This window comes from Oncorhynchus nerka, linkage group LG10, assembly GCF_034236695.1.
Source record: "Oncorhynchus nerka isolate Pitt River linkage group LG10, Oner_Uvic_2.0, whole genome shotgun sequence".
NCBI lineage: Eukaryota > Metazoa > Chordata > Actinopteri > Salmoniformes > Salmonidae > Oncorhynchus > Oncorhynchus nerka.
In genome coordinates, this window is record NC_088405.1 from 94,934,817 (window position 1) to 94,962,771 (window position 27,955).

At 46.9% G+C, this 27,955-nt stretch overlaps 1 protein-coding gene across 5 annotated transcripts in view; it reads left to right on the forward strand.

The window, feature by feature from the left end:
• The first annotated feature begins 336 nt into the window (after nt 1–336).
• The window catches only part of mtmr4 (myotubularin related protein 4), a 127,467-nt gene continuing 99,848 nt past the window's right edge, over nt 337–27,955 (forward strand). The window contains exons 1-2 of one of the 5 annotated variants that reach the window (XM_065023961.1): nt 337–426; nt 27,493–27,594. In XM_065023961.1, coding sequence (XP_064880033.1) covers nt 27,562–27,594 — 33 coding nt within the window. In that variant the 5' untranslated portion in view covers nt 337–426; nt 27,493–27,561. Of the gene's footprint in view, nt 427–17,134; nt 17,316–27,492; nt 27,595–27,955 lie in introns of those variants that run through there. The other 4 variants (XM_065023960.1, XM_065023963.1, XM_065023962.1 and 1 more) reach the window with 4 other exon arrangements.

A 27,955-nucleotide genomic window follows, 5' to 3' on the forward strand; every position in this document is an offset into this window, starting at 1 on the left:
AAAATTATAACATATATTTTATGGAAAATAGATGTATGTTTCTAGGCGATGCACCATGTTGACTCATGAGTAAGTGGCGTAGATCACGGTTCCATTTTAGACAGGCACTCCTCCCTCACCACCGCTTTTGCCCGTTCATAACACGGACCATATCCTAATCGAATCCACCCATTCTAGAGGCACCGATCTGTCTTGATTGGCTTTGGTGTGGGTGTGTGCACGCCATTGACGCGGCTACACAACCGCGCTTTTACCTGTCACAAACTTTCATTGGCTATTCCGCAGTTATTGGTATGGATTCTCTCTCACCATTGGTTTAAATGCATGCTTTACTTTTTCTGATTGGTCGAAGCATAGGTCATCGCTCGTGAATGCGGAAGTCGTGTAGTCTACTGAGTCACCGTTGTATCAGCTGATTCTTTCTGAGTGAGTAGCTATCCCGATTGTATTTTTAAAAATAAACCAACATGTCAATTTAAAAAAAAAATGGTGTGTATTGTGTTGCACGGCTACTGAGAGATATGCTGTTCATGACCAATATTTTGACATTTGCCAGTGTGCTTAGCTAGACCAGTCCAGTAGACCTCGAACCGCCTCCCCCTCCTAGCAGCCGGTGTGTTTGATGGGGCATCACCACTCTCACTAACGTTAAAGCTCGTCGAACGTGGGCTAAGGAAAGCCAGCTCCTAGTTTTCAACATTTCCGTCTTGTTGCACCTGTTTGGTTCTCTACATACATTAGTGAACTAGGTATTTTATCTGTCAAACGGTACTGTTTTAGCGTGTTTTTATATGCTTTGTAGTACCAAGCTACTCTGATCCTATCAAAGGGTGTGTTCGTAAATTATCTCCAGTGTGTCACGAGTGCGCTCTCTGGGTCGCTCGTTAATTCACAGAGTTGTCAAATGTTGTCTTTTTAAAATTCAGACCATTTCGCCCTCGGGTCGTTCAGAGCGCATCCTGGATGCTTTGGCGGAGGACGAGGGTTGATCCGAGCGTTTTGTCCTCATGTCTGTTTCCAAGCACCCAAGTTAGCTGGCTTAAAGTTGCAAGCTACTTTTTAATTTTAATTTTTTTAACACCTTTATTTTATAAATGAGATCAGCAATGTATCAACCTACGTGAAAGAGGGCCAACCAACTTTCTGGTAGAGCATGCAGTGATGAGTACTAAAATTGTTGCCCATAATAAATCAAATCAAATTTGATTTGTCACATGCGCAGAACATGCGCCGCAGTGCGCTATGATAAACTGCTTTTAACAGCTTTAAACAAGTGGCCGCTGCGTTCATATAGATGTTGCGATAGTCTAGGGACCAATGGGAAAATCGACTGAATAATCTGCGTTCTACTGTTTAGCGAAAAAGTTTAGATAATTATTTGGGTCAGACACGAATGAGAGAACACCTGTCTCTGACCCTAGCAGAGCTGGTTAGGCTGTTTTTAATGTTGTCAAGAGCGTTAGTGACTGACTGTGCTGCTGGCAAATATATTATAATATTTTGCTGACGGTGGTCATATTCAACGGGTGTTGCACGTTCGTAAATTCATCAGTTATTTTGGGAATTTTTGAGTGCACCTTTTAAAGACAATTTCGATTATTTCACCTTTTATTTAACCAGGTAGGCCATTTGAGAACAAGTTCTCATTTACAATTGCGACCTACATTTACATTTACATTTAAGTCATTTAGCAGACGCTCTTATCCAGAGCGACTTACAAATTGGTGCTTTCACCTTATGACATCCAGTGGAACAGCCACTTTACAATAGTGCATCTAGGTCTTTTAAGGGGGGAGAAGGATTACTTTATCCTATCCTAGGTATTCCTTAAAGAGGTGGGGTTTCAGGTGTCTCCGGAAGGTGGTGATTGACTCCGCTGTCCTGGCGTCGTGAGGGAGTTTGTTCCACCATTGGGGGGCCAGAGCAGCGAACAGTTTTGACTGGGCTGAGCGGGAACTGTACTTCCTCAGTGGTAGGGAGGCGAGCAGGCCAGAGGTGGATGAACGCAGTGCCCTTGTTTGGGTGTAGGGCCTGATCAGAGCCTGGAGGTAGTGAGGTGCCGTTCCCCTCACAGCTCCGTAGGCAAGCACCATGGTCTTGTAGCGGATGCGAGCTTCAACTGGAAGCCAGTGGAGAGAGCGGAGGAGCGGGGTGACGTGAGAGAACTTGGGAAGGTTGAACACCAGACGGGCTGCGGCGTTCTGGATGAGTTGTAGGGGTTTAATGGCACAGGCAGGGAGCCCAGCCAACAGCGAGTTGCAGTAATCCAGACGGGAGATGACAAGTGCCTGGATTAGGACCTGCGCCGCTTCCTGTGTGAGGCAGGGTCGTACTCTGCGGATGTTGTAGAGCATGAACCTACAGGAACGGGCCACCGCCTTGATGTTATTTGAGAACGACAGGGTGTTGTCCAGGATCACACCAAGGTTCTTAGCGCTCTGGGACGAGGACACAATGGAGTTGTCAACCGTGATGGCGAGATCATGGAACGGGCAGTCCTTCCCGGGAGGAAGAGAAGCTCCGTCTTGCCGAGGTTCAGCTTGAGGTGATGATCCGTCATCCACACTGATATGTCTGCCAGACATGCAGAGATGCGATTCGCCACCTGGTCGTCAGAAGGGGGAAAGGAGAAGATTAATTGTGTGTCGTCTGCATAGCAATGATAGGAGAGACCATGTGAGGTTATGACAGAGCCAAGTGACTTGGTGTATAGCGAGAATAGGAGAGGGCCTAGAACAGAGCCCTGGGGGACACCAGTGGTGAGAGCACGTGGTGAGGAGACGGATTCTCGCCACGCCACCTGGTAGGAGCGACCTGTCAGGTAGGACGCAATCCAAGCGTGGGCCGCGCCGGAGATGCCCAACTCGGAGAGGGTGGAGAGGAGGATCTGATGGTTCACAGTATCGAAGGCAGCCGATAGGTCTAGAAGGATGAGAGCAGAGGAGAGAGAGTTAGCTTTAGCAGTGCGGAGCGCCTCCGTGATACAGAGAAGAGCAGTCTCAGTTGAATGACTAGTCTTGAAACCTGACTGATTTGGATCAAGAAGGTCATTCTGAGAGAGATACCGGGAGAGCTGGCCAAGGACGGCACGTTCAAGGGTTTTGGAGAGAAAAGAAAGAAGGGATACTGGTCTGTAGTTGTTGACATCGGAGGGATCGAGTGTAGGTTTTTTCAGAAGGGGTGCAACTCTCGCTCTCTTGAAGACGGGAGGGACGTAGCCAGCGGTCAGGGATGAGTTGATGAGCGAGGTGAGGTAAGGGAGAAGGTCACCGGAGATGGTCTGGAGAAGAGAGGAGGGGATAGGGTCAAGCGGGCAGGTTGTTGGGCGGCCGGCCGTCACAAGACGCGAGATGTCATCTGGAGAGAGAGGGGAGAAAGAGGTCAGAGCACAGGGTAGGGCAGTGTGAGCAGAACCAGCGGTGTCGTTTGACTTAGCAAACGAGGATCGGATGTCGTCGACCTTCTTTTCAAAATGGTTGACGAAGTCATCTGCAGAGAGGGAGGAGGGGGGGGGAGGGGAGGAGGATTCAAGAGGGAGGAGAAGGTGGCAAAGAGCTTCCTAGGGTTAGAGGCAGATGCTTGACCTGGCCAAGATAACGCAAAGCAGTGCGATAAAAACAACACAGTTACACATAGGATAAACCATAAATGTCTTCGCTTACAAAACGTTTATTGAATGAAAGGGGAGGGACTTACCCAATGGTCACCTAAATGTTTTTCGCCACTGAGCTAATTTCCGGTCTGCTGATGGCAAACTTGAACGTTGTGAAAATTCTGTGCAACTTCCGGTGTGCGTTACCGCGGTACAGAGGCTGTACCCGCTTTAAGTTAGTTTTAACAGTAGGTTACTGTGGCTATTTGATCAAAAGGTAAAGCCTACCAGAGTGGCCTACCATCAAAAACAATTGAGAAAATACATCCTTGTAACATGGAAAAGAACTGTTCTATCGTTCAGCCAATGTTGTATTTTTTTTAACCTTTTATTTAACTAGGCAAGTCAGTTAAGAACATATTCTTATTTTTAATGACGGCCTAAGAACAGTGGGTTAACTGCCTTGTTCAGGGGGCAGAATGACAGATTTTTACCTTGTCAGCTTGGGGATTCGATCTAGCAACCTTTCGGTTACAAGTCCAACGCTCTAACCACTAGGCTCCCTGCCGCCCCAATGTACACCTACATCCCATGAGACTTTTCATGCAGGCCTTGACATTTAACTTGTTTATCCACTTGTTCTTCAGACAAGGATGTGACTGAACGTTTTGATGCAAGAAACCACTTTACAAAATAAAACGTATCATTATTCCCATACCATTTATTAGAGAGAATATGACAAATTATGCTACCCTGTGCTCATTGGCTACTTAGCTTATTCAAGTATGTCTCAAAATACAACACTACCCCTTTAAGACAAAAATATATATATTTTACCTGACTCACTTTTCAAAGATGTGTAGAAATGCACACGTTCTGTGTTCTTCAAGAAAGCAATCACTCCCCCATTGCTGACTATAACTGGGCTAATATCTCACTAACTAGCGAAGGATATAAACACATGTACAGCTCTGATTGGTTATGGCGCACCGGTCTGTGTAGAGTACAGGCTGTCAATGTGATAGAATCCTAATCAGATGCATTCTGCGTCCAACATTCTGCGTCCAACAAAATAGCCTTGCGTACTTGTCACCGTGTCTAAACACATATGGGACACCATTTGAGGGATTTTAAATGATATTATTAGTAACCAATCAGATCAGTAACCAATCAGATCAATAGTTTGTTTTGTCTCTGAATCTTTAATTGAAAGTTGCTAATATTTGCGTTGATTCGATCACAATTCCCACAGTAAAAGGAAACGTTGATAGTGTTAACTAACAGGGACAAGTCTATATAAAGTTGTGTGAAGTTCAATCTCCTGCTTCTCTGGGCATATTTCTTCTACCAACAGTCCAATAGAAATGTTTTCCTCTACTTCCATTCTGGTTCTTAAATGGTAAAGGGTTTCTGTAATGAACACACCTCCGGTAACTTCCAAAATAAAGGAAACACTTCCAGTAAATGAGGGATACAAAGAATATTGAAAGCAAGTCCTTCTACACAGGTGTGGTTCCTGAGTTAATTAGGCAATTAACATCCCATCATGCTTAGGGTCATGTATAAAAAAATGCTGGGCAGGGCATTATTTTGGCTACCATGGCTATGCCCCCCCCCATAAAGCGACAATGTCCCCACCCACAGGGCACAAGTGGTCACTGAATTGTTTGGTGAGCATGAAAGCGATGTAAGCCATATGCCATGGCCGTCTCAGTCACCAGAGCTCAACCCAACTGAACACTTGATTCTGGAGCAGCGCCTGAGACGGCATTTTCCCCACCACTGTCAACAAGACAACAAATTATGGAAGAATGGTTTTCACAGCCCTCCGATAGAGTTCCAGACAGTTGTTGAATCTATTTCAAGGGGCGTGTTCTGACTCGTGGTTGCCCAACTCCCTATGAAGACTACTTTATGTTGGAGTTTCCTTTATTTTGGCAGTTACCTGGTGTCATACGTGCGAGTCGTGGCCACTTCTCCACCCCTCCATGTGTAGCCCCGGGCCTCTTTCCCTCGTGTGGTATACAACATACCTGCTGTGTTATGCGGTGCTTTATTGATGGCTCTGATCCTGTTACAGGTCACACTACTCTTTGAATAGCCCATAGACATGTTTTGAAGCTATTTTAAATAGAGGTCGACCGATTTTTATGATTTTTCAACGTCGATACCGATTATTGTAGGACCAAAAAAAAAACTGATAATGATTAATTGGCCGAATTTTTTAAATGTTATTTAAAATATTTTTTTATTAATATTTAAAAAAATATATATATATTTTTTTTAAAAGTACATTTATATAATATTTGCCTCCCGGGTGGCGCAGTGGTCTAGGGCACTGCATTGCAGTGCTAGCCGTGCCACCGTAGACTCTGGGTTCGCGTCCAGGCTCTGTCGTAGCCGGCCGCGACCGGGAGGTCCGTGGGGCGACGCACAATTGGCCTAGCATCGTCCGGGTTAGGGAGGGTTTGGCCGGTAGGGATATCCTTGCCTCATCGCGCACTAGTGACTCCTGTAGTGGGCCGGGCGCAGTGCATGCTAACCAAGGTCGCCAGGTGCACGGTGTTTCCTCCGACACATTGGTGCGGCTGGCTTCCGGGTTGGATACGCGCTGTGTTAAGACTCAGTGCGGCTTGGTTGGGTAGTGTTTCGGAGGACGCATGGCTCTCGACCTTCGTCTCTCCCGAGCCCGTACGGGAGTTGTAGCGATGAGACAAGATAGTAACTACTAACAATTGGATACCACGAAATTGGTGAGAAAACGATACTGAATGAACACTTTAATTTTAAATTAATATAATACATAAATAATAAATAAATAATGAAACATGTTCAATTTGGTTTAAATAATGCAAAAACAAAGTGTTGGAGAAGAAAGTAAAAGTGCAATATGTGCCATGTAAAAAAAGCTAATGTTTTAGTTCCTTGCTCAGAATATGAGAACATATGAAAGATGGTGGTTCCTTTTAACAGGAGTCTTCAATATTCCCAGGTAAGAAGTTTTAGGTTGTAGTTATTATAGGACTATTTCTCACTATACCATTTGTATTTCATTTACCCTTGACTATTGGATGTTCTTATAGGCACTATAGTATTGCCAGCCTAATCTCGGGAGTTGATAGGCTTGAAGTCATAAACAGCGCTGTGCTTCAAGCATTGCAACTGCAGTAAAGTTTGAATGAATGCTTACGAGCATGTTGCTGCCTACCACCGCTCAGTCAAACTGCTCTATCAAATTATAGACTTAATTATATTATAATTAACACAGAAATACGAGCCTTTGGTCATTAATATGGTCAAATCTGGAAACTATCATTTAGAAAACAAATCATTTATTCTTTCAGTGTAATACGGAACCATTCCGTATTTTGTTAAACGGGCGGCAACCCTAAGTCTAAATATTGCTGTTACATTGCACAACCTTCAATGTTATGTCATAATTCTGGCAAATTAATTACGGTCTTTGTTAGGTAGAATTGGTCTTCACACGGTTCGCAACGAGCCAGGCGGCCCAAACTGCTGCATATACCCTGACTCTGCATGCACAGAACGCAAGAGAACTGACACAATTTCACCTGGTTAATATTGCCTGCTAACATTAATTTCTTTTAACCAAATATACAGGTTTAATATACTTGTGTATTGATTTTAAAGAAAGGCATTGATGTTTATGGTTAGGTACACATTGGTGCAACGACAGTGCTTTTTTTTTTGCGAATTTGCTTGTTAAATCATCACCTGTTTGGCGTAAGTAGGCTGTGATTGGATGATAAATTAACAGGCACCGCATCGATTATATGCAACGCAGGACAAGCTAGTTAAACTAGTAATATCATCAACCATGTGTAGTTAACTAGGGATTATGTTAAGATTGATTGTTTTTTTATAAGATAAGTTTAATTGCTAGCTAGCAACTTACCTTGGCTCCTTGCTGCACTCGCGTAACAGGTGGTCAGCCTGCCACGCAGTTTCCTTGTGGAGTGCAATGTAATCGGCCATAATCGGCATCCAAAAATGCTGATTACCGATTGTTATGAAAACTTGAAATCGCCCTAATTAATCGGCCAACCTCTAATTTTAAATTGGCTAGCCTAAAATGTTGAGAGAACGAAAATCACATGTTCTATTGTAGCTAGCCACCCGCCCACCCACCTATTGTCATGGCAACAGTCAAGAGAATGTCATGTGAACTCTAACCATCAGCTTGTGTGAATGTATGAGACTAAAGTGCAGCTTTAAATAATGTTTTCAATAATATTGGCGTGGGAGAACTGTATAGGTTTAGTAATAGTTTTACTACTTGTATCACTGTGTTTTTGAATATTTCCCCCACCGCTCTGCCCACCCACCGCTCTGCTCACCCACCGCTCTGCCCACCCACCGCTCTGCTCACCCACCGCTCTGCCCACCCACCGCTCTGCTCACCCACTGCTCTGCCCACCGCTCTGCCCACCCACCGCTCTGCCCACCCACCGCTCTGCCCACCCACCGCTCTGCTCACCCACTGCTCTGCTCACCCACTGCTCTGCCCACCGCTCTGCCCACCCACCGCTCTGCTCACCCACTGCTCTGCCCACCGCTCTGCCCACCCACCGCTCTGCCCACCACTTTGCCCACCCACCGCTCTGCCCACCCACCGCTCTGCCCACCCACCGCTCTGCCCACCCACCGCTCTGCCCACCGCTCTGCCCACCCACCGCTCTGCCCACCCACCGCTCTGCTCACCCACCGCTCTGCTCACCCACCGCTCTGCCCACCGCTCTGCCCACCGCTCTACCCACCGCTCTACCCACCGCTCTGCCCACCCACCGCTCTGCCCACCCACCGCTCTGCCCACCCACCGCTCTGCCCACCCACCGCTCTGCCCACCCACCGCTCTGCCCACCACTCTGCCCACCACTCTACCCACCACTCTACCCACCACTCTGCCCACCACTCTGCCCACCACTCTGCCCACCACTCTGCCCACCCACCGCTCTACCCACCGCTCTACCCACCACTCTGCCCACCCACCGCTCTGCCCACCACTCTACCCACCACTCTGCCCGCCCACCACTCTGCCCACCCACCACTCTGCCCACCCACCACTCTACCCACCCACCACTCTACCCACCACTCTGCCCGCCCACCACTCTGCCCACCACTCTGCCCACCCACCACTCTACCCACCACTCTGCCCACCGCTCTGTCCTTCGTCAAGCACATTTATTTGTTTGGGCTCTGAGAGATTCCATTCCTCCTTCCCGGCTCATATCTTGTGCTGGACAGGACAGAACTAGCTACATAATTGCTCAAAAACATTGCAATTTCTGACTGTTATCAGTGCATGGTGAACTTTGACCTGGGTGTTGATGTGTGATGACAGGGCTGCTGTGAGTGTGACTGGACAAAAAATATTGTTTACGTGAAATACTGTTGGTTGAGCTCTTGAAGGACCGATCCCAGAATAATATGGATGAAAGATTCATGCTTATTTACACATGGCCTACTTCAGATTTAGAAGTGAAACCAACTTGTTATGTTTTCCTGTAAATGGAGAAGTGAAAATGTTAGTCTGACCTGTGGAACAGTTTTAATGACAGAAAGTAGTTTCTAGACCAGGGTAAATCCCACAACAGCAGAGAAGTAGATGAGTGTTTTTGTCTCCATTCTCTGTGTAGCTTACATTTCCAACTGTCACGTGATGATAATAATATATACATTTCCAACTGTCACGTGATGATAATATTATATACATTTCCAACTGTCACGTGATGATAATAATATATACATTTCCAACTGTCACGTGATAATAATAATATATACTACATTTTTTTTATTTTGTCACATTGTCTATGGTGGTAACAAAATTGTTGCTACTGTTGTTTCAGAAAGATTATGCAACAGAGTATTTATTTATTTATTTATTTATATTTTATCAATGGAACGTTATTGTAAGCCCCCAAGTCCGCTCTGACTATTTCGGGTGATTCACCAGCCACTGAATTGATTCTTTCGGAAAACTCCCTGTGGAAAATAAAACAAAACAAGTCTTGTGTAGATTTCTTGGGGTCAGGATACTTGTTTGTATGAAGATACAGTAACCCAATCTTTCTGCTAATGTTGACAATATATTCCCTGGGCTCCTTGTTTTTGGAGTAGGCTTAGGTTGTCCGGAAGGTTATTTCACTGGCATTTATAACACTTTCACAATCCAAAGCTAGTTGGTCTTTTAAAAAAATATATAGATTTGGCCATTTATCCACTGACCTCAGTTTTGTTTTTTTGCGGGATAAGGATGGGAGAGTTTGCGTCGATGTGTTACTGCGTTATAGGTCTGTGTGTGTGTGTGTGTGTGTGTGTGTGTGTGTGTGTGTGTGTGTGTGTGTGTATGTATATGTGTCTGTCCCATGGATAGAGGTTTCATCAGGCCCTGTCTGGAGTGCAGTGTAACATGACTCATATGTTCTGACTCATATGTTCTGACTCATATGTTCTGTTGCTTTGGACCACACTATAATACTTACTACTTGCTTCAAATGATTCCTGGTAAATATGGGATTGATGCATGAGTTCTGTATTTTTAAATGGTTTAGTTTGATATACAGTACCAGTCAATTTTGGACACTTACTCATGCAATGGGTTTTTCTTTTATCTTTTAAAACTATTTTCTACATTTTAGAATAGTGAAGACATCAAAACTATGAAATCAAATTTTATTAGTCACGCGTGCCGAATACAACAGGTGTAGGTTTCACCTTACAGTGAAATGCTTACTTACGAGTCTCTAACCAACAATGCAGTTTAAATTAAATAAGAGTAACAAGTAGTTAAAGAGCAGCAGTAAATAACAATAGCGGGGCTATATACAGGGTATTACGGTACAGAGTCAATGTGGAGGGTATATACAGGGTATTACGGTACAGAGTATATACGGGGGGTACCGGTACAGAGTCAATGTGGAGGCTATATACAGGGGGTACCGGTACAGAGTCAATGTGGAGGCTATATACAGGGGGTACCGGTACAGAGTCAATGTGGAGGCTATATACAGGGGGTACCGGTACAGAGTCAATGTGCAGGGGGTACTGGTACAGAGTCAATGTGGAGGCTATATACAGGGGGTACCGGTACAGAGTCAATGTGGAGGCTATATACAGGGGGTACCAGTACAGAGTCAATGTGGAGGCTATATACAGGGTGTTACGGTACAGAGTCAATGTGGAGGCTATATACAGGGGGTACCGGTACAGAGTCAATGTGGAGGCTATATACAGGGGGTACCGGTTAGAGGAAATTGAGATTATATACAGGGGGAACCGGTTAGAGGAAATTGAGATTATATGTGCATGTAGGTAGAGTTATTAAAGTGACTATGCATATATGACAACAACAGAGAGTAGCAGCAGGGTAAAAGAGGGAGGGGGAGGGATGCAAGTAGTCTGGGTAGCCATTTGATTAGATGTTCAGGAGTCTTATGACTTGGGGGTAGAAGCTGTTTAGAACCCTCTTGGACCCCGACTTGGCGCTTGGGTTCCGCTTACCGTGCGGTAGCAGAGAGAACAGTATATGACTAAGGTGGCTAGTCATAGACTGACAATTTTTAGGGCCTTTCTCTGACACTGTCTGGTGTAGAGGTCCTGGATGGAAGGATGCTTGGCCCCAGTGATGTACTGGGCCGTTCGCACTACCCTCTGTAGTGCCTTGCGGGCAGAAGGCCGAGCAGTTGCCATACCAGGTAGTGATGCAACCAGTCAGGATGCTCTCGATGGTGCAGCTGTAGAACCTTTTGAGGATGTGAGGACCCATGTCAAATCTTTTCAGTCTCCTGAGTGGGAATAGGCTTTGTCGTGCCCGCTTCACAACTGTAATGGTGTGCTTGGACCATGTTAGTTTGTTGGTGATGTGGACACCAAGGAACTTAAAGCTCTCAACCTGCTCCACTGCAGCCCTGAGGGGGCCCTGTGTTGAGGATCAGCATGGTGGATGTGTTGTTACCTATCCTTACCACCTGGAGGCGGCCCGTCAGGAAGTCCAGGATCTTCACGACTGTTTTGGTGTATTTGGACCATGATAGTTTGTTGGTGACGTGGACACCAAGGAACTTGAAGCTCTCAACCTGCTCCACTACAGCCCGTCGATGAGAATGGGGGTGTGCTCGGTCCTCTTTTTCTTGTAGTCCACAATCATCTCCTTTGTTTTGATCACATTGAGGGAGAGGTTGTTGTCCTGGCACCACACGGCCAGGTCTCTGACCTCCTCCCTATATGCTGTCTCGTCGTCGTCGGTGATCAGGCCTACCCACTGCTGTGTCATCGGCAAACTTAAGGATGTTGATGTGAGCCGTGACCAGCCTTTCAAAGCATTTCATGGCTACAGACGTGAGTGCTACGGGTCTGTAGTCATTTAGGCAGGTTACCTTAGTGTTCTTGGGCACAGGGACTTTGGTAGTCTGCTTAAAACATGTTTGGTATTACAGACTTGGACAGGGACAGGTTGAAAATGTCAGTGAAGACACTTGCCAGTTGGTCAGCGCATGCTTGGAGTACACGTCCTGGTAATCCGTCTGGCCCTGCGGCCTTGTGAATGTTGACCTGTTTAAAGGTCTTACTCACATCGGCTGCGGAGAGCGTGATCACACAGTTTTCCGGAACAGCTGGTGCTCTCATGCATGTTTCAGTGTTATTTTTCTGCTAGGCTCATGTCACTGGGCAGCTCTCGCCTGTGCTTTCCTTTTTGTAGTCTGTAATGGTTTGCAAGCCCTGCAAAAATATATTCAGCAGAGTTGTTTTACTTTGCCTACTTTCAATAGTGAGTTCCCAGCAAGGTTAATGGTCATTTGTGAGATGTTGTTCTGTCCGTCCAATTATACAAGTTGGAGTTTACCGTGTAGTAAGGTAAGTTTAGGGTAAGATGAGTAAAACCTGTGTTCGTAGTGATTTGGTTGTTGTCATGTTGGCTGTTGGGGAAATGCTGTGTGTGTGTGAAATTGTGCTGTATTGTCAGTGCTGTCAAAAGAGGTTTGACATGTAGCAACCTGCTTACAGCAGAGGAGAGAGGGTGTGGCAACTGGAACGTCAGCAGAGGAGAGAGGGTGTGGCAACTGGAACGTCAGCAGAGATTAGTACCTAAACTTTTGTGTTAAAAAAATAATAATAATTCTGAGTGGTAAGCATACACATTCTAAATCAAAATGCCACAGAGCTTTCATAAGCTGTTGAGTCATGTTTAGGAATTCCATTCCTCCATTTTCATTATTTGTGGATGAAAGGCGTGCTACTGCCTTTGCCCCAGATTCAGTAGTCACTCACTAGCCCGTGAATACTGGCTTGTTTAAAAAAAAAAATCAAAGTTTAGGCTATCCTGTTGGCCTAAAGGTTACTTTAAAAGGTCCTGTTGTTGTTACCATCAAAGGTTAGGATTTGTATAGCAAGGAGACCCAGTATAGGCTACTGGTTTTGTTTAGGCGGAGTCGAGGGTGGTGCAGTTGGTGAAACCGAGACGGGTTGTGCCCTATTTCAGGCACAATAAAAATCTTTAAAAAATAAAATAAAATGCCTAGTTCTGTCTTTTTATATTTTTTTCTCTCAAATTCAGTTTGCTCTGTTTTGTTAGATTTTTTTTTTCTTCAGGTTTTTGCTCTCAAAATCACACTTAAGGGCCCTACCTATAGAAAAGATCCCTTCACATGGTCAGAACGAGATGGAGAGGGAGAAAGAAGAGTAGGGAGAGAGAGAGAGAGGGAGGGAGGGAGACAGCGAGAGGGACAGTAGGAGAAAGAAGAGTACAGAGAGAGAGAGGGAGAAAGCGAGGGGGACAGTAGGAGAAAGAAGAGTACAGAGAGAGAGAGGGAGACAGCGAGAGGGACAGTAGGAGAAAGAAGAGTACAGAGAGAGAGAGGGAGAAAGCGAGGGGGACAGTAGGAGAAAGAAGAGTACGGAGAGAGAGAGGGAGAAAGCGAGGGGGACAGTAGGAGAAAGAAGAGTACGGAGAGAGAGAGGGAGAAAGCGAGGGGGACAGTAGGAGAAAGAAGAGTACGGAGAGAGAGAGGGAGACAGCGAGAGGGACAGTAGGAGAAAGAAGAGTACGGAGAGAGGGGGACAGTAGGAGAAAGAAGAGTACGGAGAGAGAGAGGGAGAAAGCGAGGGGGACAGTAGGAGAAAGAAGAGTACGGAGAGAGAGAGAGGGAGAAAGCGAGGGGGACAGTAGGAGAAAGAAGAGTACGGAGAGAGAGGGAGGGAGAAAGCGAGAGGGACAGTAGGAGAAAGAAGAGTACGGAGAGAGAGGGAGAAAGCGAGAGGGACAGTAGGAGAAAGAAGAATACGGAGAGGGAGAGAGAGGGAGGGAGAAAGCGAGGGGGACAGTAGGAGAAAGAAGAGTACGGAGAGAGAGAGGGAGAAAGCGAGGGGGACAGTAGGAGAAAGAAGAGTACGGAGAGAGGGGGACAGTAGGAGAAGGAAGAGTACGGAGAGAGAGAGAGGGAGAAAGCGAGGGGGACAGTAGGAGAAAGAAGAGTACGGAGAGAGAGAGGGAGGGAGAAAGCGAGGGGGACAGTAGGAGAAAGAAGAGTACGGAGAGAGAGAGAGAGAGAGAGAGGAATACGGAGAGAGGGACAGTAGGAGAAAGAAGAATACGGAGAGAGGGAGAAAGCGAGGGGGACAGTAGGAGAAAGAAGAATACGGAGAGAGAGCGAGGGAGAAAGCGAGGGGGACAGTAGGAGAAAGAAGAATACGGAGAGAGAGAGAGGGAGAAAGCGAGGGGGACAGTAGGAGAAAGAAGAGGAGGGAGAAAGCGAGAGGGACAGTAGGAGAAAGAAGAGGAGGGAGAAAGCGAGGGGGACAGTAGGAGAAAGAAGAGGAGGGAGAAAGCGAGGGGGACAGTAGGAGAAAGAAGAGGAGGGAGAAAGCGAGAGGGACAGTAGGAGAAAGAAGAGGAGGGAGAAAGCGAGGGGGACAGTAGGAGAAAGAAGAGTACGGAGAGAGAGAGAGAGAGGGAGAAAGCGAGAGGGACAGTAGGAGAAAGAAAGAGAGAGGGAGAAAGCGAGGGGGACAGTAGGAGAAAGAAGACGGAGAGAGAGAGGGAGCGAGGGGGACAGTAGGAGAAAGAAGAGGAGGAGGGAGGGACAGTAGGAGAGGGACAGTAGGAGAGAAAGAGGGGACAGTAGGAGAGAGAAGAGGGAGAAAGCGAGGGGACAGTAGGAGAAAGAAGAGGAGAGGGAGAAAGCGGGGGACAGTAGGAGAAAGAAGAGGAGGGAGAAAGCGAGGGGGACAGTAGGAGAAAGAAGAGGAGGGAGAAAGCGAGAGGGACAGTAGGAGAAAGAAGAGTACGGAGAGAGAGAGAGGGAGAAAGCGAGGGGGACAGTAGGAGAAAGAAGAGGGAGAAAGCGAGAGGGACAGTAGGAGAAAGAAGAGGAGGGAGAAAGCGAGGGGGACAGTAGGAGAAAGAAGAGGGAGAAAGCGAGAGGGACAGTAGGAGAAAGAAGAGTACGGAGAGAGGGGGACAGTTAGAGAAAGAAGAGTACGGAGAGAGAGAGGGAGACAGCGAGAGGGACAGTAGGAGAAAGAAGAGTACGGAGAGAGAGAGGGAGAAAGCGAGAGGGACAGTAGGAGAAAGAAGAGTACGGAGAGAGAGAGGGAGAAAGCGAGGGGGACAGTAGGAGAAAGAAGAGGAGGGAGAAAGCGAGGGGGACAGTAGGAGAAAGAAGAGGAGGGAGAAAGCGAGGGGGACAGTAGGAGAAAGAAGAGGAGGGAGAAAGCGAGAGGGACAGTAGGAGAAAGAAGAGGAGGGAGAAAGCGAGAGGGACAGTAGGAGAAAGAAGAGTACGGAGAGAGAGAGGGAGGGAGAAAGCGAGAGGGACAGTAGGAGAAAGAAGAGTACGGAGAGAGGGGGACAGTAGGAGAAAGAAGAGTACGGAGAGAGAGAGAGGGAGAAAGCGAGAGGGACAGTAGGAGAAAGAAGTGTACGGAGAGAGAGGGACAGTAGGAGAAAGAAGAGTACGGAGAGAGAGAGAGGGAGAAAGCGAGAGGGACAGTAGGAGAAAGAAGAATACGGAGAGAGAGGGAGAAAGCGAGGGGGACAGTAGGAGAAAGAAGAGTACGGAGAGAGAGAGGGAGAAAGCCAGGGGGACAGTAGGAGAAAGAAGAGTACGGAGAGAGGGGGACAGTAGGAGAAAGAAGAGTACGGAGAGAGAGAGAGAGGGAGAAAGCGAGGGGGACAGTAGGAGAAAGAAGAGTACGGAGAGAGAGAGGAGGAGAAAGCGAGGGGGACAGTAGGAGGAGAAAGAAGAGTAGGAGAAAGAGAGAGAGGAGGGAGAAAGCGAGGGGACAGTAGGAGAAAGAAGAGACGGAGAGAGAGGGAGAGAAGAGAGAGGGGGACAGTAGGAGAAAGAAGAGTACTGGAGAGAGAGAGAGAGAGAGAGAGAGAGAGAGAGAGAGGAATACGGAGAGAGGGACAGTAGGAGAAAGAAGAGTACGGAGAGAGCGAGAGGGAGAAAGCGAGGGGGACAGTAGGAGAAAGAAGAGTACGGGGAGAGAGAGGGGGAGAAAGCGAGGGGGACAGTAGGAGAAAGAAGAGTACGGAGAGAGAGGGAGGGAGAAAGCGAGGGGGACAGTAGGAGAAAGAAGAGTACGGAGAGAGAGAGGGAGAAAGCGAGGGGGACAGTAGGAGAAAGAAGAGTACGGAGAGAGAGAGAGAGAGGAATACGGAGAGAGGGACAGTAGGAGAAAGAAGAGTACGGAGAGAGCGAGAGGGAGAAAGCGAGGGGGACAGTAGGAGAAAGAAGAGTACGGAGAGAGAGAGGGGGACAGTAGGAGAAAGAAGAATACGGAGAGAGAGAGGGAGAAAGCGAGGGGACAGTAGGAGAAAGAAGAGTACGGAGAGAGAGGGAGAAAGCGAGGGGGACAGTAGGAGAAAGAAGAGGAGGGAGAAAGCGAGGGGGACAGTAGGAGAAAGAAGAGGAGGGAGAAAGCGAGAGGGACAGTAGGAGAAAGAAGAGTACGGAGAGAGAGAGGGAGGGAGAAAGCGAGAGGGACAGTAGGAGAAAGAAGAGTACGGAGAGAGGGGGACAGTAGGAGAAAGAAGAGTACGGAGAGAGAGGGAGAAAGCGAGGGGGACAGTAGGAGAAAGAAGAGTACGGAGAGGGAGAAAGCGAGAGGGACAGTAGGAGAAAGAAGAGTACGGAGAGAGAGAGAGGGAGAAAGCGAGAGGGACAGTAGGAGAAAGAAGAGTACGGAGAGAGAGAGAGGGAGAAAGCGAGAGGGACAGTAGGAGAAAGAAGAGTGGGGAGAGAGAGAGGGGGACAGTAGGAGAAAGAAGAATACGGAGAGAGAGAGGTAGAAAGCGAGAGGGACAGTAGGAGAAAGAAGAGTATGGAGAGAGAGCGGGAGGGAGAAAGCGAGAGGGACAGTAGGAGAAAGAAGAGTATGGAGAGAGAGGGGGAGGGAGAAAGCGAGAGGGACAGTAGGAGAAAGAAGAGTACAGAGAGAGAGAGAGAGAGGGGGACAGTAGGAGAAAGAAGAGTACGGAGAGAGAGAGAGAGAGAGTAGGAGCACGCAGAGAGGGTGTGAGAGCGGAGGGACGTCATGCTGCTGATTACAACCAGAGGGAGTTGGGGAGACGGAGAACTACTTCTTTCACTTCACCTTTATGTTGAGGGGAGGAGGAGAGAGAAGTAACCAAACAATTCTTGTTTTTAACAAAGGAGTCTTGTTTTTAAACAAAGCACTACTAATCAACTTCACTCAGGTAAGAAATGATGGATTTTTAGAATGATGGATTTTTTTGTTGTAGTTTGAAACAGTTTTTATTTTTCCTTCTCTGTTTGTCTGAAGACTTGGTGTGCAGTGTGCAGAAGGGGGTGTGTCAGTCTTTACAGAGAAGTGAGAGGAGCATGTGTAGTGCTCCGTGAGAAGCAGTCGGAAGCCTTAAACTAATAATAGGACGATCAACTAGTGATAATACCACTACAGAGTAGACTAATTACTACTGTAGACAGAGAGGGAAAGCACACTGCTCTTATGTTAAAGGTGCGATATGCCACAACTAAAATCTAATAGTTCACTTCTTAGAGAATTGTAGAGAATAATTGTACCATTTTTAAACCGCTGTGTAATATATTTTTAATAACCAAAAATATTTTATCTGTTTTTGAAGCTGCTGTACAAAACCGAAAGTAAAAGACAGCAAAAACAAAACTTAAGAACGGCAAGCATAGAAATAGTGGACATAGAACAGAATCTATAGCTCACATTTCTATATATGAATTTGGTTAGGTCGCCAAAACAATTTGACATATTGCAGCTTTAACGTTATACTTGGTGCCTGTTGTGTTTAAATATTGTTTCTCGCACAATGTGTTTTAAAACTAAAAACAAAACACAACAACAACAACAACAACAACAAAACAACATCAAAACAGGGTACTTGTGTACGCCCACTCCTCACGGCCAACCCTGTACGTGTAGTAGTCAAATAAACAATGTAGTTTGTCACTCTGGCGTGAGTATTTCTGTGTGCTTTTTTTTTTAAATGAAAGTTTTCTTAAGGTTGTCAGTAACCTATTTGTCTCTCTTCTGTATTGTGTTAGCGTTAGGCTTAAGGTTAGCAGTTTGGTTGGTTAAAGTGATTTTAAACCTAACATTAAAGACCAAAAAGCTACATGTTTTTATGATTTTTCACAATCTAGCCAATTTGGATTTTTTTGTTGGGGGGGGCTGTGGAAACCGTTTTTATTAACCTTGAAGCAATGACATATTTTTTCATTACCGTATGATTGACATTCTGTCATAGGTGATGCAGGGTAGCCTAGTGGTTAGAGTGTAGAGGCTGCAGGGTAGCCTAGTGGTTAGAGTGTAGAGGCTGCAGGTAGCCTAGTGGTTAGAGTGTAGAGGCTGCAGGGTAGCCTAGTGGTTAGAGTGTAGAGGCTGCAGGGTAGCCTAGTGGTTAGAGTGTAGAGGCTGCAGGGTAGCCTAGTGGTTAGAGTGTAGAGGCGGCAGGGTAGCCTAGTGGTTAGAGTGTAGAGGCGGCAGGGTAGCCTAGTGGTTAGAGTGTAGAGGCGGCAGGGTAGCCTAGTGGTTAGAGTGTAGAGGCTGCAGGGTAGCCTAGTGGTTAGAGTGTAGAGGCTGCAGGGTAGCCTAGTGGTTAGAGTGTAGAGGCTGCAGGGTAGCCTAGTGGTTAGAGTGTAGAGGCTGCAGGGTAGCCTAGTGGTTAGAGTGTAGAGGCTGCAGGGTAGCCTAGTGGTTAGAGTGTAGAGGCTGCAGGGTAGCCTAGTGGTTAGAGTGTAGAGGCTGCAGGGTAGCCTAGTGGTTAGAGTGTAGAGGCGGCAGGGTAGCCTAGTGGTTAGAGTGTAGAGGCGGCAGGGTAGCCTAGTGGTTAGAGTGTAGAGGCGGCAGGGTAGCCTAGTGGTTAGAGTGTAGAGGCGGCAGGGTAGCCTAGTGGTTAGAGTGTAGAGGCTGCAGGGTAGCCTAGTGGTTAGAGTGTAGAGGCTGCAGGGTAGCCTAGTGGTTAGAGTGTAGAGGCAGGCAGGGTAGCCTAGTGGTTAGAGTGTAGAGGCGGCAGGGTAGCCTAGTGGTTAGAGTGTAGAGGCGGCAGGGTAGCCTAGTGGTTAGAGTGTAGAGGCTGCAGGGTAGCCTAGTGGTTAGAGTGTAGAGGCGGCAGGGTAGCCTAGTGGTTAGAGTGTAGAGGCGGCAGGGTAGCCTAGTGGTTGGTTAGAGTGGTTAGAGAGGCGGCAGGGTAGCCTAGTGGTTAGAGTGTAGAGGCTGCAGGGTAGCCTAGTGGTTAGAGTGTAGAGGCTGCAGGGTAGCCTAGTGGTTAGAGTGTAGAGGCTGCAGGGTAGCCTAGTGGTTAGAGTGTAGAGGCGGCAGGGTAGCCTAGTGGTTAGAGTGTAGAGGCGGCAGGGTAGCCTAGTGGTTAGAGTGTAGAGGCTAGTGGTTAGAGTGCAGGGTAGCCTAGTGGTTAGAGTGTAGAGGCGGCAGGGTAGCCTAGTGGTTAGAGTGTAGAGGCGGCAGGGTAGCCTAGTGGTTAGAGTGTAGAGGCTGCAGGGTAGCCTAGTGGTTAGAGTGTAGAGGCGGCAGGGTAGCCTAGTGGTTAGAGTGTAGAGGCGGCAGGGTAGCCTAGTGGTTAGAGTGTAGAGGCGGCAGGGTAGCCTAGTGGTTAGAGTGTAGAGGCGGCAGGGTAGCCTAGTGGTTAGAGTGTAGAGGCGGCAGGGTAGCCTAGTGGTTAGAGTGTAGAGGCTGCAGGGTAGCCGGCAGGGTAGCCTAGTGGTTAGAGTGTAGAGGCGGCAGGGTAGCCTAGTGGTTAGAGTGTAGAGGCGGCAGGGTAGCCTAGTGGTTAGAGTGTAGAGGCGGCAGGGTAGCCTAGTGGTTAGAGTGTAGAGGCGGCAGGGTAGCCTAGTGGTTAGAGTGTAGAGGCGGCAGGGTAGCCTAGTGGTTAGAGTGTAGAGGCGGCAGGGTAGCCTAGTGGTTAGAGTGTAGAGGCGGCAGGGTAGCCTAGTGGTTAGAGTGTAGAGGCGGCAGGGTAGCCTAGTGGTTAGAGTGTAGAGGCGGCAGGGTAGCCTAGTGGTTAGAGTGTAGAGGCAGGCAGGGTAGCCTAGTGGTTAGAGTGTAGAGGCAGGCAGGGTAGCCTAGTGGTTAGAGTGTAGAGGCTGCATGGTAGCCTAGTGGTTAGAGTGTAGGGCAGGCAGGGTAGCCTAGTGGTTAGAGTGTAGGGGGGCAGGTAGCCTAGTGGTTAGAGTGTAGAGGCGGCAAGTAGCCTAGTGGTTATAGTGTAGGGGCGGCAGGGTAGCCTAGTGGTTAGAGTGTAGAGGCGGCAGGGTAGCCTAGTGGTTAGAGCGTTGGACTAGTAACTGGAAGGTTGCAAGTTCAAACCCCCGAGCTGACAAGGTACAAATCTGTCGTTCTGCCCCTGAACAGGCAGTTAACCCACTGTTCCTGGGCCGTCATTGAAAATAAGAATTTGTTCTTAACTGACTTACCTAGTTAAAAAAAAAAAAGGTAAAATAAAAAATGTCCAGTCTGAACGATAATGACTTGCTCTACACGCGGACTACTGCATGTTCTGCTCAACTCCATGTAGTGAGCAGTCGTTAAGGAATTAGGCTAGGCTAATAGAATTGAGTTGTTAGCACTCACTCGTTCATGGCCCTCAGTACATGGCCTCTATACTCTCCGTATATCTTCTGATCAATCAACCTAATAAATCATAGCAATGCCAAGTATTGAAGTGCCTTGGTCCTTGTCACTGGAGCCCAGGCATCTACTACTATGTTGATGTTATCCCCAACCAGAACACCCACTGTGGGGACTGTTGTGGTATTTGGTGGATCCGTCTGTTTGTGGAATTCATTTTCTCTCTGCTTCCTGTGTCAATATCCTCCGGTCATCTCTCTGTGTCTGGCCTTACGACTGGCTGGGTGGGTGTGTTTACTGTGTCTGGCCTTACGACTGGCTGGGTGGGTGTGTTTACTGTGTCTGGCCTTACGACTGGCTGGGTGGGTGTGTTTACTGTGTCTGGCCTTACGACTGGCTGGGTGGGTGTGTTTACTGTGTCTGGCCTTACGCCTGGCTGGGTGGGTGTGTTTACTGTGTCTGGCCTTACGACTGGCTGGGTGGGTGTGTTTACTGTGGCTGGCCTTACGGCTGGCTGGGTGGGTGTGTTTACTGTGTCTGGCCTTACGACTGGCTGGGTGGGTGTGTTTACTGTGTCTGGCCTTACGACTGGCTGGGTGGGTGTGTTTACTGTGTCTGGCCTTACGACTGGCTGGGTGGGTGTGTTTACTGTGGCTGGCCTTACGGCTGGCTGGGTGGGTGTGTTTACTGTGTCTGGCCTTACGACTGGCTGGGTGGGTGTGTTTACTGTGTCTGGCCTTACGACTGGCTGGGTGGGTGTGTTTACTGTGTCTGGCCTTTACGACTGGCTGGGTGGGTGTGTTTACTGTGTCTGGCCTTTACGACTGGCTGGGTGGGTGTGTTTACTGTGGCTGGCCTTACGGCTGGCTGGGTGGGTGTGTTTACTGTGGCTGGCCTTACGACTGGCTGGGTGGGTGGGTGTGTTTACTGTGGCTGGCCTACCGCTGGCTGGCTGGCTGGGTGGGTGTGTTTACTGTGGCTGGTCTACTGCTGGCTGGGTGGGTGTGTTTACTGTGGCTGGCCTTACGGCTGGCTGGGTGTGTTTATTATGGCTGGCCTACCGCTGGGTGGGTGTGTTTACTGTGGCTAGCCTTACGGCTGGCTGGGTGTGTTAACTATGGCTGGCCTACCGTTGGCTGGCTGGCTGGGTGTGTTTATTATGGCTGGTCTACTGCTGGCTGGGTGTGTTTATTGTGGCTGTGTTCCAAATGGCTCCCTATATAGTGCACTACTTTGACCATACAACCTTTTCCCTCATACCTATAGACGGGTTGGTTGACTACGTCACAAATGATGAGCGTGCATCGACATGGCTGGATACCGTATGTTGTTTAGGATTCTGAATGGTCAGTTAACTGGCAACAATGATTCTGAATGGTCAGGTAACTGGCAACAATGATTCTGAATGGTCAGGTAACTGGCAACAATGTTTCTGAATGGTCAGGTAACTGGCAACAATGATTCTGAATGGTCAGGTAACTGGCAACAATGATTCTGAATGGTCAGGTAACTGGCAACAATGTTTCTGAATGGTCAGGTAACTGGCAACAATGATTCTGAATGGTCAGGTAACTGGCAACAATGATTCTGAATGGTCAGGTAACTGGCAACAATGATTCTGAATGGTCAGGTAACTGGCAACAATGTTTCTGAATGGTCAGGTAACTGGCAACAATGTTTCTGAATGGTCAGGTAACTGGCAACAATGTTTCTGAATGGTCAGGTAACTGGCAACAATGATTCTGAATGGTCAGGGAACTGGCAACAATGATTCTGAATGGTCAGGTAACTGGCAACAATGATTCTGAATGGTCCAGGTAACTGGCAACAATGATTCTGAATGGTCAGGTAACTGGCAACAATGATTCTGAATGGTCAGGTAACTGGCAACAATGTTTCTGAATGGTCAGGTAACTGGCAACAATGATTCTGAATGGTCAGGTAACTGGCAACAATGATTCTGAATGGTCAGGTAACTGGCAACAATGATTCTGAATGGTCAGGTAACTGGCAACAATGATTCTGAATGGTCAGGTAACTGGCAACAATGATTCTGAATGGTCAGGTAACTGGCAACAATGATTCTGAATGGTCAGGTAACTGGCAACAATGATTCTGAATGGTCAGGTAACTGGCAACAATGATTCTGAATGGTCAGGTAACTGGCAACAATGATTCTGAATGGTCAGGTAACTGGCAACAATGATTCTGAATGGTCAGGTAACTGGCAACAATGATTCTGAATGGTCAGGTAACTGGCAACAATGACGACAAGCTGCCATGAGGGGAATCGTAGGTGGCTCGTTTCAGCTAGTTTCATCTTATTGTTGTTACCATGTCTTGTTTTGACCGATGTCACATTTTTATACTAAAATGTCAACAAAAAGAATCACTAGCAAGCTAACCGACAACTGTAACCATATGTATTTGAGGGACCACAAGTGCTCATTTTGTGCAAATGTATTTATGCTTTCAATAAACATTTGGAGACCTCGTCTCATAGTTGAGCACATGTTTGGTTTTGTTGCTGAACAACCAACATGTCTATGGGTCTGGTCCAGAAGTATTGCACTATATAGGGAACAGGGTGCCCTGTTGAGACACAGGCAGTCATGGATCAATGTTTCCAGTAACAACTCTTGAGAAATGTTGAGTTTCCCGTTTCCTGTAAATTGTTACTCATCCAATTAGAAGGCTTGTCATCTTGGATCAAGGTCCGTGTGGAGGGAGAGAGAGCGCAGCCTCAGAACGTGTGCGTCTTGGTGGAGTCTACTAGTCCAGTCTGGCCTTTTTAAATGAATACTGACTGACTGATGAGACAGCACAACCTTCTTAGTCAAAGCTACTATCGATGGCAGCCATCTTAACCAGCATCTCTACTGTATGTGTGGGTTCTTGTAGGTAGGGCCTAGTTCTAATGTAGCAGGTGTAAAAGAAACACCTGAAAGTACATACTGGTCTTGAGAGGGGGATGGGGGATACTGTTCTCTTCTGCACTATTCAACCAATCCAGTAAATGTGGAGGAGGAGTTAAGATTGAGTGTCCATAAAGGAAGTGTCTTTCCATTTCATGTGAAAACTGGAACAATCTGTTGTTGGGGATCTGCAGAGGCTAATCTCTAGGCTATATATATATTGGTGCAGGGGTTTTCTGGATTCAAAAGGGGCTTAGGTGTTGGGGGAGAATGGGCGTGGGTAGCCCATTGGGCGTGGGTAGCCCATTGGGCGTGACTGAATTCGGGTCTGGGCCCTGGGTAAGAATTTGAGGCCCTGCCTTGGCGGCGGAGAGAATTGGTTTTAAAGCACACTTCCTGGAATTCCACATATATTTTTCCATGGAACTGAGAGAAATGTTGTGCAATTCTACACATTTTGCCATGGCTAATGCTGTGTTCTTATTCTGAAACGGAACAATCAATACTCAAATTGTTTTGTCTACCCTTTATTTGAATGATTGTTAGTAGTTATAGAATATTTATCATAAAATGCATACATGCATACATACGGTGCATTTGGAAAGTATTCAGACCCCTTGACCTTTTTCCACATTTTGTTACGTTACAGCCTTATTCTAAAATGGATTTTTTAAATAATCCGTCATCAATCTACACACAATACCCCATAATGACGTCACAATACCCCATAATGACGTCACAATACCCCATAATGACGTCACAATACCCCATAATGACGTCACAATACCCCATAATGACGTCACAATACCCCATAATGACGTCACAATACCCCATAATGACGTCACAATACCCCATAATGACAAAGCGAAAACAGGTTTCTAGATATTTGTTCAAATGTACACTGCTCAAAAAAATAAAGGGAACACTAAAATAACACATCCTAGATCTGAATGAATGAAATATTCTTATTAAATACTTTTTTCTTTACATAGTTGAATGTGCTGACAACAAAATCACACACAAATTATCAATGGAAAACAAATTTATCATCCCATGGCGGTCTGGATTTGGAGTCACACTCAAAATTAAAGTGGAAAACCACACTACAGGCTGATCCAACTTTGATGTAATGTCCTTAAAACAAGTCAAAATGAGGCTCAGTAGTATGTGTGGCCTCCACGTGCCTGTATGACCTCCCTACAACGCCTGGGCACGCTCCTGATGAGGTGGCGGATGGTCTCCTGAGGGATCTCCTTCCAGACCTGGACTAAAGCATCCGCCAACTCATCAGGAGCATGCCCAGGCGTTGTAGGGAGGTCATACAGGCACGTGGAGGCCACACATACTACTGAGCCTCATTGGTGGATGGAGCGAGACATGATGTGCTCAATTGGATTCAAGTCTGGGGAACGGGCGGTCCATAGCATCAAAGCCTTCCTCTTGCAGGAACTGCTGACACACTCCAGCCACATGAGGTCTAGCATTGTCTTGCATTAGGAGGAACCCAGGGCCAACCACACCAGAATATGGTCTCACAAGGGGTCTGAGGATCTCATCTCGGTACCTAATGGTAGTCAGGCTACCTCTGGCGAGCACATGGAGGGCTGAGAAATGCCACCCCACACCATGACTGACCCACTGCCAAAACGGTCATGCTGGAGGATGTTGCAGGCAGCAGAACATTCTCCATGGCGTCTCCAGACTGTCACGTCTGTCACGTGCTCAGTGTGAACCTGCTTTCATCTGTGAAGAGCACAGGGCGCCAGTGGCGAATTTGCCAATCTTGGTGTTCTCTGGCAAATGCCAAACGTCCTGCACGGTGTTGGGCTGTAAGCACAACCCCCACCTGTGGACGTCGGGCCCTCATACCACCCTCACGGAGTCTGTTTCAATGGAAGAAGTTTGGAACCACCAAGACTCTTCCTAGAGCTGGCCAGCTGCCCAAACTGAGCAATGGGGGGAGAAGGGCCTTGGCCAGGAAGGTGACCAAGGACCCGATGGTCACTCTGACAGATTTCTAGAGTTCCTCTTTGGAGATGAGCGAACCATCCAGAAGGACAACCATCTCTGAAGCACTCCACCAATCAGGCCTTTATGGTAGAGTGGCCAGACAGAAGCCACTCCTCAGTAAAAGGGACATGATAGGCCACTTGGAGTTTGCCAAAAGGCACCTAAAGACTCTCAGACCATGAGAAACGATTCTCTGGTCTGATGAAACCAACATTGAATTTTTTGGCCTGAATGCCAAGTGTCACGTCTGTGGGAAACCTGTCACCATCCCTACAGTGAAGCATGGTGGTGGTGGCAGCATCATGCTGTGGGGATGTTTATCAGCGGGAGGGACTTGGAGACTAGTCAAGGTTGAGGGGAAAGATGAACGGAGCAAAGTAAAGAGAGAAATTAGATGACCTGCTCAGGACCTCAGATTGGGGTGAAGGTTCACCTTCCAACAGGACAACAACCTAAGCACACAGACAAAGCAGGAATGGCTTCGGGACAAGTCTCTGAATGTCCTTGAGTGGCCCAGCCAGAGTTCGGACTTGAACCCAATCGAACATCTCTGGAGAGACCTGAAAACAGCTGTGCAGCGATGCTCCCCATCCAACCTGACCGAGCTTGAGAGGATCTACAGAGAAGAATGGGAGAAACTCCCCAAATACACATGTGCCAAGCTTGAGGCTGTAATTGAAGACTTGAGGAAGTAATCGCTGCCAAAGGTGCTTCAACAAAGTATGTAAATGTGACACTTAAGTTTATATATATATATATATATATTTTTTTTTTAAATATATTTGCAAAAATGTCCTGTTTTTGCTTTGTCGTTATTCGGTATTGTGTGAAGATTGACGAGGGGGGAAAAAAAATCAATTTTAGAATAACGCTGTAACGCAACAAAATGTAGATAAAGTAAAGGGGTCTGAATACTTTTCCGACTGCACCGTAGGTCGACGCACTGTAGGTCGACGTTATCTTTTCTACATACTTCATATCTGTTTTTTAAACTTGAAGATTTTTTTCCATCCTGAGAATGTATTTAAAAAACAAAAATGCTTAGGTGGGCCCACCCAAGACTTTCTCTATGCAGATAACATCCCGGGGTCTTGTTTCTGCCCAATCATTTTAGCCAGCTCTGTTTGTCTTGACCACTTAAGGCCATGTCTCAAGGCCAGTGAAGTACAAACACATGAAATACTAAATGCCATAGCTGAGTCGTGAGCACATGAAGGTTGCAAAAAAATTCAAATGAGTTTGCTTAATTTCAGTATGTGACAAAACAAGCAATGTGTAGAGAGTCAAACCACTGCGAAATATCTTATCAATAACCCAAAATATTGTATTTTCAGCTGTTTGAAGCTGGTGTACAAAACCAAAAGTAAAAGACACAAAATTTTAACTTAGAAATGGAGCACATAGAACAGATCTACCGCTTCTTAGACTTGCTTTCAATGAGAATGACAGATCTACAACTCACATTTCTATGCGAATTTGATCAGGCCGCCCAAAAACTTACATATTGCAGCTTTTAAAGATCTCTAGTCTACTTCCTGTAAAATTTAGTCAGGATTTATTTTTTATTTTTTTACCACCTTTCACACATTTGACCAAATGTTCGTTTTTACTCTCACATAAAGAGCTGTTAGTAACTTTAATGATGGGTCGTGCAGTGTCTACCCAGGCTGTAACACACACTCTCACACCCCCCTAAGTGTGTGTGTGTTTCTCACACCCCCCTAAGTGTGTGTGTGTTTCTCACACCCCCCTAAGTGTGTGTGTGTTTCTCACACCCCCCTAAGTGTGTGTGTGTGTTTCTCCCCTATCAATGTCTTAACGCTGTGGGTGTGTATTTACTCTCCCAAACACTGTGTGTGTGTGTGTTGGCAGGAGACGTCGCTGACTCAGCGGAGCCCGGTAGAGGGGAGGAGAGACTGAGGGAGCTGGAGAGAAGCCAGTATGATTGGTGCAGAACAACAGACTGACAGCATGGTGAGCCAATCAGACAGTGCCATGGGGAGGGAGAGGGGGAAGCTGCCATTTCATCTCTCACTGACTTATTCTTCTTCCTCTTGACGTTTCTCACACAACTACAACACATTTATACTTCTATGCTTCAGTACTGAATGATCCAGTGATGTAAATTGATAGACCTGATAACGTTAATTGTTTTGAAATCTTACTTGCGTAATGGCATTGGCTTCTCGGTATGTCATTGATTTATATAGCGTCTGACAATCGTCACCTTTAAAAAATATATATATTGCAGCCGTTTTCACATCCCTAAACCAAGGATGTTTCAATTAACTTCCCACTAAAACGTACTGTGTTGGGAAGCCAATAGTACACCAGT